At 30.5% G+C, this 17,533-nt stretch overlaps 1 protein-coding gene across 1 annotated transcript; it reads right to left on the bottom strand.

Moving 5' to 3' along the window:
- Nucleotides 1-4,843: 4,843 nt before the first annotated feature.
- On the bottom strand, nt 4,844-9,206 carry LOC100500213 (nicotinamide adenine dinucleotide transporter 1, chloroplastic). Its single transcript, XM_003521532.5, has 9 exons — nt 8,806-9,206; nt 8,609-8,704; nt 8,311-8,417; nt 7,505-7,553; nt 7,220-7,326; nt 6,326-6,420; nt 6,154-6,242; nt 5,980-6,074; nt 4,844-5,623 (listed from the first exon to the last, which is right to left on the bottom strand). The coding sequence occupies exons 1-9, from the start codon at nt 8,882-8,884 to the stop codon at nt 5,387-5,389; spliced, it is 954 nt and encodes a 317-aa protein (XP_003521580.1). The 5' UTR covers nt 8,885-9,206; the 3' UTR covers nt 4,844-5,386.
- Between the last annotated feature and the right edge of the window lie 8,327 nt (nt 9,207-17,533).

The following is a 17,533-nucleotide window of genomic DNA, read 5'->3' on the forward strand; positions in this document are numbered from 1 at the left end:
CCATGACCCCAAAATATAAGAAGACTGTCACTTTATTATATTCATCATAGCAGTGCCTTTTTGGAGCATAACTTCAGCTTTGGTAAAAAATAACCCCACAAGGTAAAAGGATCAAGAGACCCCATTTTTCCTGTCCAAGTGAAGGCATTCATCAAAGTCATCATAATTAAAAGTAGTATATATCAAAAAAGAAAAAAAAAAGTCAAGATTAATCGGCATATTATAATAAAAATAATGTCATAAACGAAAGGTAAGCCTAACCATTACTTTCCTTCTCTTTTTTTTTTTTTTTTTTTTTTTTGCGGTAAAGACTTGAGTTTAAACTCTATGCAGGGAATGAAAAGGGTTCGTTGTATGATTAATTAATGAAATATTAATGGTCAAAATTTAAATAAAAAATGGTCCAGAAAAGAAAGTTGCCCCCCACGGGTCGCCAGCATTCCAAAACGAATGATGAAAGTATATTTTGATTATGATGGATGTGAAATTTTTGGTTAAATATATTTTTATGCCATGTAAATACATTTATTTAATTTTTAAAAAAGGTTTTTTGTCTATAAAAATATATTAAATGTGATTTGCGTCTTGCACAAAAATTTTCTCCCCCCCCCCCCTATTTATAGAAATAGAGATTTATACGCATAACATATTTTCATAAATGAAAAATAACTAAAAAGGAAGCATTTTTTAGGAATTAAAAATGACTTGAAGTAACCTAGTGAAAGAATGTTTCTCAGTGAAGGTGATTGAGAATTCTTATCAAAGGACTTAACATTTACATAATTTTCAAGTTGAGAGTTTTTTTTAGAGAAAAAAAAATAGAGCGATTATTAGAAATTGTTGAAAGTTATCATAAGTTATTTTATGAATTTAAATTTTTATACAAGTGTCATGTAATTAATTTCAAGATTGTAGTCATGAGTTTAATACGTGTCTAAATTTGAAGGTTTAGTTGTTAAGTACCAAAATCTATAAATAGTAGTTCTTTTGTCAGAAGAATTGAATTTGATTAACTCCTTTTTTTTAATGCTTAACGCATCTTCCATATGACTACTAGCTATGAGGTTCGAATACGTAATCTCACCATCAATTTAATGAAATTTCTTTTGTTTTTGTCTTTTATTCTTCGGGTTTACAAGATAATTCCCTTGAATCGTTGAATAACTAGAGGTAATATATGTACGAGGCAAGGCCAGTGCCCAGTAGGAGAAGAAAAAAAAATAGTGCCTTGTCCATTCAACAAAACAACCTAACCATCCTTAAAAAAATAAAATCCTGACCAAATATTAATAAAATGTGCGAAAAGAAATTTTTGAAATTTTAGGAGTGATAAGAATAAGACTCGAAGCATGATAACTAGACATTTTAAGTTTGAATTGAAAAAAATGTTGTTGCACGGCAAAGGCTATGTCAGGCCTTGTTATTATGGTTAAATATAACAAATTACTGATTAGATGCCTATATACTGTAACATCACACCGTAACATCGATAGCAGACAACTTAATCGAAGAATTTATAGGAGTAGAAGTGTCTTTAGTCTTAACTTGACATTTTCTTATTTATTTTAGTTAAGCACTGTCAATTTTTAATTTGACATCTAAAAGTTAGTCTATGACTTTTTTTTTTTTAATGTCGATTTGTAAGTTTAACACTCTAAAAAATTTATGATAAAATCATTTGATTTTGAATAGCAGAAACTCATTTAAAATTATTGATATTTTTTAATAAAAAAAATATAAATGTCTACCACAATTTGGACGGAGGGAGAAGAGAGAAGAAAAAAATAGAAAGTGATATGTGATAAAATGAAAAATATAACCAAAAATATTCGTTTTAGATAACTTAGGCCGGAGTGCATGGAGTAACCCTCAAGCTTAGAAGCTTTGCACACATCCCCAAAAATGTCTAACCGTGAACCTGAGGAAAGGGTTACACTGCCTCCTTTTATAGTAGGTGCTTTTTAACAATTTTCATTACATGTCACTTCGTGATTCCTTCTTTTAGTCATGTGTTTGTATGTAAGGTCAACCAATTCCATATTTAAAGTACGGTAACATAGTTTTGTTTTGTCCCTCTGACATGTTAAGTGACGAGGTGCATCATCTTCTTGCATGTCGTCACGTTGTCAATTGTCAAAGAATGTCACAGCTCACAAGTTAGAGAGGACTTGAAAATCTCTCGTGAGAATTCTAGAAATCACATAGTATCTTTCGAACCATGTCATATCTTGTTACTTTAAATTGTATGTTTTCAAGGGTGAGTTGAATTTGTACTTATCCCTCTTGGCCAGAGTGTTCAAATAAAAATGAGCTGTAAGAGAGTAAAATGTATGTTTTCCAGAATTGTTTTCTTGTTGTTATTGAAAATTATCCACCGCTAATTGATGAGCTTTAGCTTTTTGGACCAACCAAACTATGATGAAGGTGAAGGTGAAACCGACTCATATATCCCACTCCCAGCTTTGGCCATGTTGTCTAGGTATCTCCTCTGTACTTTGTGATCTTATATTGTTTCATATCACACCATCAGTAATGCCTTTTACAGTTAACTCGTACACACTCTGTCTTCATTGATCTCATCTCGTAACTTACTACTTATAATAAGAAATGATCATGCCGATAGAAGTGCTACAAGTTGAAATTAAAGTAATTAATCTCTTAGATTCGATAGAATAAAAGGAATCCAATCCCACGTGTCTTTTCCAGCCATCTAGTGATGTCTTAAACTTTGGATCCCAACAAGTGGACGCTAATGCATGCTTAGTCTTTAATCTTTATGCTAAGTCAGTAACCCGCCTTTATATTCACCAATGAGTTGTATAATTATGGGTCATCATTACCTCAATTTGCATAACTTAATTGGCATTCTCATGGAAGGACGAGGTGAATTTTCTAATAGAAATTCAGGGTAAAATGACTAAAATCTCAAAAGCTTTTATTATTAGGTGTTGAGAAAATAAAATAAATAGAAGCTTTATGCGATAACACATGTTCCCCTTTAAACAGAATATGACCCATCCACAGTACGAAAGATAGCATGCTTCGCAAGGAATTAGGAATCTGATGGAGACGCGTTCTCTTGCTAGAGATAAACTTCCCTGCTGTTGGACGTTTTGTTTGGTATTCAAAAGTTCCTCTGAATGGGACAACTCAACTTGCCTAAAGCCTTATTTTTTATTTATTGTTAATGGTAGTATTATAATTACAAACACGCCTTAGTAATTTATCAAACTATATCATTTCAATTTGCGAGTGATCGTATTCAATTTAGTTAAAATGCAAATTATCATAAGTTTAAATATGGGTATATAAGTTTTTAACAGATAAGGATGAGTGTAAAAAGTTGTTATCCATGTAAGTATAAGTTTAAATAGGGTGTTTTTTTCATTGAACATTTGAAAATAGATACCGTATACTATAAAAAAAAAATAGTGTTCGGAAAAGCTTTTAAATTAGTTTTTAACTTATTTGATTATATTGAAGACTTGTTTGATTAGATGAAAGGAGTTTATTTGATCATATTAAAGAAATTTATTTTAATAACTTGTAACATATTGATTGCATTTTCTTAAAATGCTATTTCACACCATATTTGCATGTTTGATTTCAGATTTCATGTGATTTTTCACATTCATGGTGTTTGATGTCACATTTCATGTTATATAAAGGGTGTATTATATAAAAATCGAATATAGGTCATTTTTCCACAAACTCATGTGTCCTATTAACTGAACTATATTCATTAAGTCACCCTCAACAAGTTTAACAAACACAGTCATTCTCGCCATTTTATTATAATTCTTTTTTATATTTTCTTTTATATCATTTTATACTCACAAGTTAATTATATCAAACATTTTTCATTTAATCAACTAATTTATGAGCCTTTTTAACTTTCATTTTTCAACATTCAATTATCTTGTCCCTTAGTCTTGTTAATCACATTAATATAGATGCCTTAACCTTTTTTTTCAATACTGGAGTCAAATTTTTTAAGCAAAATATATACAAAAAATAGTTTCAGATGTGGTAGGCTTAAAGATGCATGCAACCCATGTTACTATAACCGTTACTAACCAGGGAGCTACTGCTGCCCATCCAAGTATACTGATCCCCCCCTTAGCCACTAAACTTTTCCCGGGCATTATGACAGCTAATTTTATTTGCAAACCCTTTTTCTTTTTTGTACCTTTCTACTATTTCTTTTTTATATTCCAAAAATTGATTTTCAGAATGTATTGTGACAATTGGTGACCTTCAGAATCAGCCCAACCTCCAACGGCAAAAATAACATCCTGGTTAATAAACTATACATATTCTAGTGTGTGTGAGCACCCGGTTAAAGGTTGGACGAATTGTTTAGAAACTATTAGATTAAACAATTCATTTGGTCCTTGTACCCATGCAAAATTTAGTTCCTATAAAAAACCTATACATTTTTGCCCCTAGACAAGTTTTTGTAGCAATTTATCACCACCAAAAAAAAGGGTTCTTTAAAAGGAACCAGTTTCGCTACAAAAGTGTGTTAAATTAACCCATTTTTCAATTTCTTGCAAGTAAATAGGATTCAAGTTATTTTATCGACATGTGTTCTATAGCGGAAAAAAAATCTAATAATTTTATTGAATCATGGATTCATTCGGTCAACGAATCGAAACTGTTCCATAAGGATCCGATGCCGCAAATCTTAAATGTGTTTTTCATGTCCAATTTCTCAAGATAAAATATAAACTGTCTTATCTTCGTATAACAATTTAGATTCGCTGATTGCATGATTCTCATCAATACAGCAAATCCAGATCGTGCTGGATGTTTTACAGGATTCAGCAGTTTCAAAATAAAATAAGCAAGCAAAGGACATCTCATATCACTTTATCATCTTCATCGTTGTTATCACTCAAATTTACAAGTTTGACCAGGGAAACCAGGCTCAGTTGAGGTTGCTAGGTTGGAATATAATGGGGATCTACCATACATAAACAACTAAGTCACAAAGAATGATATCTGCATCGCCAAGAGAAGGATTACTCAGCTGGACTAGCTTATGAATTGGAATCTAACTGCTACAGAAGACAGATGACCACCAAGATCAATCGTCACAAAATGGATCAGAAGGAAAAAGGGAAACAAGAAATCGGTGTATCATTTCAAAGCTGGTGAATGTGATCACAGCAGCTGGTGTTGTCCTCAGAAGGTTGGTGGCACAACCTCGGTAAAAACCCTGTACACCTTGTTGAAAAACCTTTCTAATACAATCAATCACACCAGAGTACCGTTTCTCCGAATGATGCCCTTGTTCTTGCAATCTGGAACGTACAACCTGCAAACAACATATTTTTTTGGAATCTAACTGCTACAGAAGACAGATGACCACCAAGATCAATCGTCACAAAATATGAGGCCGTGGATCAGAAGGAAAAAGGGAAACAAGAAATCGGTGTATCATTTCAAAGCTGGTGAATGTGATCACAGCAGCTGGTGTTGTCCTCAGAAGGTTGGTGGCACAACCTCGGTAAAAACCCTGTACACCTTCTTGTTGAAAAACCTTTCTAATACAATCAATCACACCAGAGTACCGTTTCTCCGAATGATGCCCTTGTTCTTGCAATCTGGAACGTACAACCTGCAAACAACATATTTTTTGTAACTTTCTAATGCTTGTCTGCCCAAAGAACAGAAATACAAAAACACACACACACACACTTATATATTCATAAAATTCCACCACAATTATCAGGTGCATGGCTTTGTAGTTTCAAAGTTGGCAATGAAGGAAAAAAGTGAAAGCTCAAAATATTCAAGAAATAGCACAATATAATATTATTCTTGGAAGCTTTAAACGCTGAAAATAGATTCTAATCATTCTTCAGTCATATGATGGGAAAGGTAACTCATTGACAAGACTAGGAGACTAGAGGTATTAGTACCTATGTGGACAAATACCCTGCACAAAACTACCTCAATTATTCAGCAACATACCTCGTGAGGATATGTCAATGTGGATGCAAAAATTTTAGAAACTGATGATGCAATTGCAACATCACGTGCACCAAGTTTATCCATTGCTGCGTCATCTGATACAAAATAGTAAAAACATTGATTAATTGCCAAAACTTTCAAGAGTTCACAAAAAAGCTGTAGGCATGAAATTACCTTGATTTGCCAAATAAAATTTTATTGTCTCATAAGTAGGAAATTGAATGGCAACATGACTGATACCAGCCAGAGCAGGTACAAGGCCACTGTTTGTGGTAAAAAATTTAAATGTCATTAAATCATTGATTATAATTCCAAACATGTTGCATTTATGTTAAGCAACACCAACCTGTACAGCCCTCGAATGCCCTCCTCATGAGCAATTCTCCTCAATGCAGATAGTGTGCCCCTATATGGCACAACACCAGGTCTTATTCCCTGGGTCTGCATAAAATAGGCAGCAAAGTTATAGCACAGAATACATACAAATGCACTGATAATAGCTAATAAAGCACAAGAAGCCTTCTATTGTCCCTATGGTTTCAACACAATAATATATGGAAGATGAAGTTCATCAATATTAATGAGGAAAGTTTGTGCAGTGATCAATGCAACGCTAATGTTCATAAACCCTTTCTCCTAAATGGACAACACGGTCAGCCCACAGCAATAAATGGACAACATTTTAAGTAGCTTGTTTTATGCTTTCATTCTTTCTCCTCATGTTTTGGTATAGTCCCCCCATGGGTTTTGGTACAGTCCCCCCATGTTTGTGTTTCTTTTGCTTTGTTCTTAATAATATTTTGGCTGGTTGAGGATGGTGGGGAATTGGGAGTCACCATACCAGGGATGCATATCCATCCCTATCCATGACTGCATCTAGCCATTTTTCAAAAAAAGTAAAATGTGTTCATTCTACTGCTGATCCACGACATAGGGGCCATGTAATGAATCATGATATCATCTTGCATGGAGGTCATGCAGAAAGGCAAACAATGTCAAATTTATTGTGCCTGCATTTTTTTTATTACCATAAAATTCTAGAAATTATGCCAGAAAAAACTGTAAAATCTCAAATTCCATGATACTAATGGTAAATAAGACAATCAAATAGCTTTTTATCCTCCAATACATTTCTATTTGCATATATCACTAAAACTTTTTTGGCTCATGCATTATGCCAAGTTTATGTGATAGGCAGATAGCATAATCAAATATATCAGCATAAATTGGAGAAACATACTTGGAGTCTGGTCTTGACAACCCAAAGGGGATTTGTAAACATGGTAGTTGCAGCTCCAGCACCAGAAGCAGCTATCACATTAGCTCCAATGGGAAGATGATGGCTATCTGCATACATAACACAGCTATTATAATTCGGACATCTACATAATGAGGGGACAAAATACAGCAAGTTGGCAACATAAAAAAGGTCAATAAGTAGATTAATTAATTTCATCACAAACAGAATAATGCTTCCAACAATCCCTTATTTGGATCAATAGAAAATAATCACTAATGGACTAACCATCGGAATGAAGAAGGCTCTTAAGCTGCTCATATGCACTAAAATAAACCTGCAGATTCATAAATTCATACAATTAGAACACTAACTAAAACAGCATTGCAGTTTTCTGCTTATCTGATATTAAAAATAGTTATGGATTCGCTACAGATAGAGATTTCTACTGCTCAATAAAACAAAATTATTCAATAATTAGCTAAATTGATTAGGCAACACAGAAACGCAAAAGGCATAAGCTTATGAGAAATAGTGTGTTAAAACTTATCATCTAAACCAGAGTGCAGCTATGTTAAAACTTCTCCAATAAAATTCAAATTTTAACACATTACTTCTCATTTGCATAAGCAGAGTGCAGCTATGTAACTTATCATCTGAACCAGCCATAAAAATGGAGGTAGGTCGATTTTTTATCAAGGGCACAGTGATGTTGATCACCAATGTATTTCCACAAAAAAAATCAAGTGAACCAACCAAAATCAAATCTATGTCAACATACAATCCATAAGATGCTCATATTCTTAACTCAATTCAGCAAGTATTAATGTTTCTCATGATTGGCTTCATACGCAAGCATTTCAGATATATAACATGAACCTTTATTTATGTCAACTTTCCACAGGAGCACGGTAGGCATTAATTATTGTAGATATATTCCATTAACAAATTGATGGCTAGAATTTAGAAATGTAGTTACAAATTTTGCCATTTTGAACATGAAGGCGATGAATTTGTCAAGATTCTATTTCTTTTTTACTCCATCAAGAAAATAATAGATTCAAACCGAACAAAAACAGGGAGCAAATTCTCACCGCCCAATTTGGAAGCAAAGCCAGCACAGTGGGCGCGAGCCCACGGTACATGCCACGTAACCCCTCCTTGTGAAATATTTGTTCCAAACTAGCAACTATTATGCTTCCTGTTGACAAAGAAACACCCATCAGCCAAATTTTTCAATATTCAATTTCAGTAGTCCAACAAATAACAAACTTTCCCAATATTGTTATATCCTTCATACAATAAAAGTATTGACAAGCTCAAATCTGAAAACGATGGCACCAATTCTTTTAGAATGACAAGGTTAAAATAAATCAAACAAAAAAATCACACCTTTAACACTTCCATGCGCGAGCTGCGGGACACCGTGAACCTGAAACCTAGTTTTGATGACATCAAGAGGACACACAAATGTAGCAGCAATAACCCCTGCATAAAAAAATAAATAAATAAAAACAACGAATCCAATTCAGCGGGATGGAAAATTGAAAAAGGAAATTACGATTGAAAAAAGGCGAATTGAGGGATACCAGCGGAAGCACCGGCGGCGGCATTGCAGAGGAGGCCCTTGGGATTGATATTAGGAGCGGCGTGGGTGTCAGCAGTCATGGCTGGTGGAATCGACGGAGAAAGCGACGAAAACGAAAAAAGAATCCTCTCTGGAGAGGGCGATGGCGGAGGAACAGGGTGGTCGCATGGCCTGGGAGAGAGACACAGTCTCGCTCGCTTCTTCGATTGAATGAGACTAATAGGCTTGTGGGATTAGATTAGGGTTTGGATTCGATCAGATCCGAAAAGGCCAGTCAAAACGCCTCATTTCATTGCCTATATATTGCTTCGTGTATTCCTCCTCCACCACAACACCAAACCAAACAACTACTAATGCAATCGCTCCTCTCTCTATATCTGTAGTTCGCTTCTTCCACTGGGTCCCGCGAATAATAAGTAACCCAATGTTTATTATACTATATAGTTATCATTATCAATTTCATTTTGTCATCCTTACTCCCATAAAGGTAGGTTTTTTTTTTAATCTTTTTTCTAATGTTTGGATATTTAATTTTTTTAAATATTTTATTACTTTCTTTTTATATTCTAAAAAGGTAAAAAATAAATAGTTCATTATAATTGTTCTTTTAGCTCATGGATTGTATAAATGAATGTTTATTTTGTACGACTAAAATTTATATTTTATAATAAATAAAAAATTGTGAATATATAAGTTATATTATGGTTAAAATCTGTAATAAATAATTTTTTTAAACAAATAAATTATATTTTAAATTTATGATAAATAATTTGTGTTGTTAGATATATTACTAATTTTAATTATTGATAATTTTTTGAAAAATAATTTAATTCAAGATAAAAAAAATAAATATGTTAAAAAATTATTGATTGATGTAGACACTAAGTTAAATTAAATAATTCAGTTGATATTAAAAATATAAGATGATATATCATAGGTATAATATGAGCATATTTAAAATTTGAAGATAATATATATATATATATATATATATATATATATATATATATATATATATATATATATATATATATGTGTGTGTAATGGATAAAATTACACTGGTATAACTTTGATAACTATTATATTATTTTTATTACTTGATACATAATATGATTTTTATTGATCCAAAATTATTTTAATTAAAAGTTTATTTTACATAAATCACATATACAAAAATTTATATTAATCCATAATCGTTTGTTATTATTTCTTTCATATAAATAAAAAATAACATAATATAAACATTTCAAAATCTACTAAAATATTAATTATTTGATTACCTTATCGTTGTTGTTTAATTTTGACAAAATTTAACACAAATGATGTTGGCAATACATAGATATAATTGTTGGAATATCTTTAATCTTTATTATTTATTCGGAAGCTAAGAATTCACATGTTTATAATCTATGACAATTCACCAAAAACTCTAAAGTTTACAACATGTTTAATTATTAAGGATTAAATAAAATACCTGGATACGTAGTTGGTTCCTTATCTAAGCGTTCTTCGACATTTGTTGTAAGATCTTTGTAGCTATTCATCACGATCACAAACAATGATATTATGATTCTTCCTCGACTGGAACCTCTTTATTTATCAATTGGACTTTCATAACTATTTAGATGTGGCCAAGTGTCTATGTCATAAAGTGACAAAATTCCCATTTAATTTATGTTTTGTATCATGCTAATCTTTCACAACATTTCATTATAGGAGTACTCAATATAAATTAAAGTCTCATAACTAACATAATTTGAATTACAAGAGAAATTAAATTTATTAACTCCAAATGAACAATAATAACTAAATTTGTCCAAAATAGAAATAGAAATTAAATTTCGTCTAATAGACGATGCAACATATGTCTAAACCAAATTCAAATAATAAAGTCTTTAAAAGCAACCTAAAAGTTCACATAATTTCAACTGCAATTTTATTTTTATTGTTTCATGTAGATAATCCTTTTTCAGCATCACTTAGCAAGTGACTCCATAAGTAACCTTGCAAAAATATACTTATGTGAGTAATAACGTCAAAATCTACCTATATAAGTTGATTCTTTCAACATCACTTGACAAGTGACTAACAAGTAACCTTGCAAAAATGTACTTATGCGAGTAATAACATCAAAATCTATCCACCAAATGTCCTTGGGTACAAAAACTAAATTAATTTTAGAACAAACAAAACAAAAAGTTTACCCTTCTTCAAACACACTTAGGACACTTTTACTTTAACGTCTCACCTTTTTACAAAGGTAACAAATAAATTCCTCGTTTTGCTCTCGTGTTTCTACTCTAATTGAGAAAAACTTTATGCAATATCCTTAACTATATTCCTTGTCTTATCCAAAAAAAAACCTAGTTTGATATAATATCATGACAAATAAAGCCTTGTTAGCATTTTTAGTGGTTAAAAAAAATCTTCCAATTCCATGCAATTGAGAAAATTCTCAATTAACTCATTTTAAAATGACAAGTTTGGGATTCCCAAAAAATGCGAGTAATGAAAAAAGAGTGATAGTAACAATTACTAATGACAAAACAATAAACATTGCACAAATTATCTTTTTGGTAAATTTAAATGCCTAAACAAATACATAACACACCATTAATCTTCAACCTTTGAATCGAAAGAAATAATTGCAAGTGATACTCTCAACGCAATGATCAAACATTGGTTGATGCAATCTTACCCCCCAAGGGCATTGGATAAAAGACTTCAAGAAGATTAGGCCAGAGACACAAGAGAAGATCCTAGGGTTCTCATGAACCATAGGATAGATTTCGGGCCCATAGGCCAAGTATGAGCCCATTTATCTTTGTACATATTAGATTAAGGTTCCATTATTTTTGGGCCTTGTATTTAGAGCTTCATAGTATAGGGAGGATACCCTAGTAATGTAGGATTTTTCAGCCCTTGTATTTTAGGGCACCTAGACTAGTTTTTGTATTAGGGATATTTTTATAATTTCACATACATTAAGTGCACTATTTGATATGTGCGTGTTAGGGGATAAATTTAATTGAATTGGGAGAAGTCCTATCCAATTAAATTTTGGACTCTTAAGGGGGAGGTGAACATTTGTTTGCTACACCCCATTGCCACATCATATAGTCACACTTTGTGTATGTCCTTCATGCTTTACATGTCTCATGACACCTAAGCACACTTAGTAGACAATCCTGGACTTGATCTTGATTAGTGGATTGAACCATAGCTAAAATTCACTAATCATAATTAGTGAAATTTGGCTCCACAAATTCAAATTCAAGTAAAATTTAAATAGAAATTCAAATTTCCCTCCAATTTTGTGTGACACTTAGGCTATAAATAGAGGTCTTGTGTGTGTATTTTTTTCAACTTTGATCATTTGAGAATTACACTTTAAAGTTCAGACCTCATTTGAGGCATAAAGTTTTGTGTTCCTTCTCTCCCTCTCCCCCCACTCATCTTCTCCTTCCTTCAAGCTCTTATCTATGGTTTTATATGGTGATGAGCTTCTTCTTAACTCATCTTCTCCTTGAAGTGGCATCTCCAATCATTTTTCTTCCTTTTTCATTTTGTTACCATTGATCTTTAAGAAGCAAATGACTTAATTGATAAAGAAGATCCAAGGCCTACAAGCTCTATATGCAAGAACAAGTGTAGATATGAGATTTAATCGGTTTATTTTTTTGAATCTACTCTAAAGAGCACCAAACCACAAGACAATGAAGGATATACATGGAGAATAAGATGAAGAACAAGGAATTAAAGTGAATCGACCGAACAAAGAAATAGAGGAAACAAAAGAATATTACCTAGACGAAAATGCTCTTGATACCACATGATGTAACTCTATATGGAGCTTGTAGGTCTTGGATCTTCTTCATCAATGACGTCTTTTGCTTCTTGAAGATCAATGAAAGCGGAATGGAAAAGGAAGAAAGATGATTAGAGACACCATTTCAAGGAAAATATGAGTCAAGAAGAAGCTCACCACCATATGAAGTAATGTATAAGAGCTTAAAGGAAGGAGAATATGAGTGGAGGGAGAAGGAAAGAAGGAGCACACAATTTTATGTCTAAAATGAGGTATGAACTTTGAAGTGTAATTCTCAAATGATCAAAGTTGAAAAAAATATACACACAAGGCCTCTATTTATATTCTAAGTGTCACACAAAATTGTAGGAAAATTTGAATTTTTATTCAAATTTCACTTGAATTTGAATTTGAATTTGAATTTGTGGAGCCAAATTTGCAAAATTTCACTAGTTATGATTAGTGAATTTTAGTTATGATTGAGTCCATTAATTCAAGATCAAGTCTAAGATTCTCCACTAAGTGTGCTTATGTGTCATGAGACATGTAAAATATGAAGGGCATGCATAAAGTGTGACTATATGATGTGGCAATGGGGTGTAGCAAGTAAATGTTCACCTCTCCCTTAAGATGGTCCAAAATTTAATTGGATTGGGCTTCTCCCAAATCAATTAAATTTATCTCCCAACACACACACATCAAATAATACACTTAATGCATGTGAAATTACAAAACTACCCCTAATACAAAAACTATGAAGCATCGTGAAATTTATCCTCCCTACACTATGAAGCCCTAAATACAAGGCCAAAAAATAATGAAACCTTAATCTAATATGTACAAAGATAAGTGGATTCATACTTAGCCCATAGGTTTGAAATCTACCATAAGATTCATGAGAACCCTAGGACCTTCTCTTGCATCTCTGATCTAATCTTCTAGGAATCTTCTATCTAATGCCCTTGGGGGGTAGGATTGCATCACTGGTGATAAATTTTGTCAAACAATGATTGTCTTTAGACATTCCATTGTTCACATAGAAAACTATTTTTGTGATAAATTCTGTCAAATAATGATTGTCTTTAGACACTTTGTAATTCATATGAAAAACCAATCCTTATAATCACCACACATTTAACATCAAAGACATCTAATTATCCGATCAAATTGTGTGTTCCTTTGAGTTGAACACAATTTACAATAATAATTTCATATAACATTTATATAAATTCAATCAAATTAATCTACGGAACAAAGGTTACTTTGACAATATATTATTTTAATTGGTCCAACTAAAAATACCAAACAATTTAATTGAAATGAAAGGTTTTAAATTTACAAACTTTACACATAAGCGTGCAAAACCAAAAATTGTACTTACACGTTATTATTTAATGATCATATAATCAATAAACATTAGTGAAAAAAAAGTATTTCCAAAATAATTTTTGATTTCCCAAGGCATTATATATTATATATGATCGTAAAATATTAACTCCAAATTACCATAATAAAATTGCATCACAATTATATATATTTAACCCACCAGATTTGATGTAATTTTTTTTTAAAAAAAATATTGAATAATATCTCATTATTCCAAAATCTAAATGACCTTGGTGGTTGATTAAAAAAAATACAAACATGTTGATTGACAAACCACCTGCACTAGATACTGTGATATATATTAATATTGTATCCAAATCAATATTCCTTACATTGACCTTGTATTAGACATAAGCCATATATTTACTTAGTCAATAATAAAGAATCATTCATAATATATCATGTTTACAAATAACAAGTAAGTCATATAAAATATATATAACAAGACATGCAGATATCTCAAATAATAGATCCATGATAAGATACTCAACCTAACATTAATTCATAGTCTTTGGACAAAAAAAAGTTGTAATTGATACTCTCAAGATAAAAAATTGACAATTAGTTCTAACAAAAGATAGTATTTCTTTAGATTGACCATTATTCACATGAAAATATTTTATAATTGTCACATATTTATCATCATAGGTATGTTATTATTTGGACAAATTGTGTCTTCCTTTAAGTCAAATACAATTCGCATAGATAATCTCATTAATATCTGTGTAATTTTAATCAGATCAAATTTCACAATAGGAATTATTTTGACAATATATTATGTTAATCAATTTAATTAAAAAATTACTTGACATACAAATAAATGGGAAAAATTGGTAACTACTAAATTTGCACCCAATCATGATAGCAATAAATATAAAAATATTAATCACAACGAGTAAATACTGTATACTTGAATTATATTTAATGTTATAATTGATTTATACTTAAATTACGACAAACAAATATTGTATCTATAAATAATGTTATAATACTATATCGAATTTATTATAACATCACAAACTCATGTATCAATGAAGCCTAATTTTTTTGCCATGTGCATAACATCAAGCCAATGACATCCAAGGATTTCGAATGACACATTATATTTTAAATAGAAAAACTTGAATCATAACAATCAAACAATGAAAACTTGTCTTGATACCACTTGTTGGAATATTTTTAGTTTTTAATCTTTATTCTTTATGTGAAAGCTAAAAATTCATAAGTCTATAATCTAGGACAATCCACCAAAAGCCCTAGGATCTACAACATGTTTGATTATTGAAAATTATATAAAATACTTGGATATATAGTTAGTTATTGATCTAAGCGTTTTTCAACATTTGTTGTAAGATTTTTGTGACTATTCATCAAGATTACGAACAACAGTATTATAGTTCTTCCTCAACTAGAATCACTTTATTTTTTAATAAGATTTTTGTAACTCTTCATATGAAGAGAAAAATAAAACTATGTGTGATGATGCGATATATTGGAGATCATAACTTTTTTATAGCGTGCTAACTTAATTCTATTCATTTAAGTTCATATCATCTTATTTAGTTATGTAACGAGTTTACTTAATTCAATCACATAAAATAAACCTACTAATGATAAATAACTAATATAATTGTCTTATAATATTAACCCGTATTAATTATTGGAATAGAAAGTTTCAACAACAATTCAATGGTTGGATCAATAAAACTTACATTTTACATTAAGTTATAAAAATGATATTAAATTATCAAAGTTATATCAATATAAACTTTTGATATTCAACTACAGTTTGTAAAACTATTCATTCGATATTAAATTTTAAAAGCATAAAATGATATACTAGATGTCTAAATACTTGCTAGAAAAATGAAGTTTACCATTCATCGGTAAAGAGAAGAGTATTCAAATGTGTATGAGAGAAAATCCAAAAAAATAAATAATCTTTGAGGTTTATACAAACTACTAGTATTTTAACTTGTCCATTGCAAGAATAGATAAAAAGTAAAGCTCATTTTTTTTAAAATCTTGGGATTAATACAAAATTATCCATTTCTTTTGTGGAAGTAACAAATTTTCATCGAAAATTTTAAGCGCACACAAATTATATATTTTCTTCTAAATTAAGACTCACTTTTACCATATAAGAAATCATTTTATCTCATATTTATATTTTTTATTATGGATAAAAATATTTTAACTTTTATTCTTTTCCTTTCTCTTCGTTAATTTTTTTTTTCTATACTAATCTAGAAAAAGTAGATGGGATGCTATTTTTAGGTTAGAAACAAATTCAACGTTTATCTTTTTTTAAAAAAAGTACTTATTAAATAATAAATATTACTAAGCCCCCTTACTTTTTATTTAAAAATTGTTTTGCGTACTGCTCTTACCTTTTACCAACAAATAAAATATATACTATTAATTGAAATAAAGTTGTGGCACGAAAAAGCAACTTTATTTCAATTAAACATTTTATTTGACTTTTTTAAGAATAGTTTCCATAAATAATTTAACCTGAGTTTCACTGATTAGTATTTTTAGGATATTGATTAAAAAATTTAAATAAAAAATATTTATTATAAATATCAATAAAAAATAATAAAAATCATAAATAACATAATTTTTTATTTTATTATAATTTTTTAATTTTTTAATCAATGACCCAATAACACTTATTGATTTATCATTTTCTTTACAGTGACTATTTAATATTTAGGGTCAAACTAACGTGGTGTGCGAGGCAAATGTCATTATGTCAACGCTATCTTTCTTAAAGGCATTAAAAAGGAATGACATGTTTTGATGGCAGAAATTGGGAATTTTTGCTTCAAGACTGCGGATTGCGAGTTGCGACTTGTTGACAGATAAACTCGTCTTCACTGATTTTGTCAATAATATGATGTGATTTGTTTGACATTTTAACGCACACTCATTCGTCACCCCAGTATGTAGTGAGATAAAGGTGGGCAGATTTTTTCAGAAATCTAAATCAAAATATGATATTTGTTTGGATTTTTTTAGAAGAAAAAATGGATTGAATTTAAAAATAAAACTATATTTTTTTAAAAAAATCATTTAAATTTTTGTGAACCAACTGAAAAATTAACTTTAGGTTCAAAATTGATTTTAAAACTTATTGAGATTCATAATTGATTTTCAACTAGAATCCATTTATAATCTAATTTCATAATTGATTTAAAAAGCAGTTTTGAAGGTGGTTTTAGTTTTTCCTCATTTTTTTTCTTTCTAAAAACATTTTTTTAAAAATTGCTTTTAAAAATCCAATTATTTAATTAAAGTACTTTAACAACTTACACCTCCAATAATAGTTGAACAGTAATTATTTATATCCCTTATTTAAGTGATTTAGAATTTACATCTAGATTTCGAGTGAATTTTCCAATCAAGTTTTTCTTATTTTATTTTAATGAACGAACCCAAAATAAGGTGAGAAAAAGTCAAAAAACTAAACTTGAATTCAGTTAAAATGAATTTTTTCAAATTCCAATTAAAGTCGGGTTGGAGTTGAAGGGAT

This window comes from Glycine max, chromosome 3, assembly GCF_000004515.6.
Source record: "Glycine max cultivar Williams 82 chromosome 3, Glycine_max_v4.0, whole genome shotgun sequence".
Lineage (NCBI taxonomy): Eukaryota > Viridiplantae > Streptophyta > Magnoliopsida > Fabales > Fabaceae > Glycine > Glycine max.

Excerpts from the sequence above, each read along its gene's own strand:
- LOC100500213 (XM_003521532.5), bottom strand. The coding sequence starts at position 8,884 with ATGACTGCTGACACCCACGCCGCTCCTAATATCAATCCCAAGGGCCTC. Across the intron at positions 6,075-6,153 it reads ATTTTATTTGGCAAATCAAG|ATGACGCAGCAATGGATAAA; the intron begins GTAATTTCATGC and ends ATTTTGTATCAG. Across the intron at positions 5,624-5,979 it reads CATTGACATATCCTCACGAG|GTTGTACGTTCCAGATTGCA; the intron begins GTATGTTGCTGA and ends TGTTGTTTGCAG.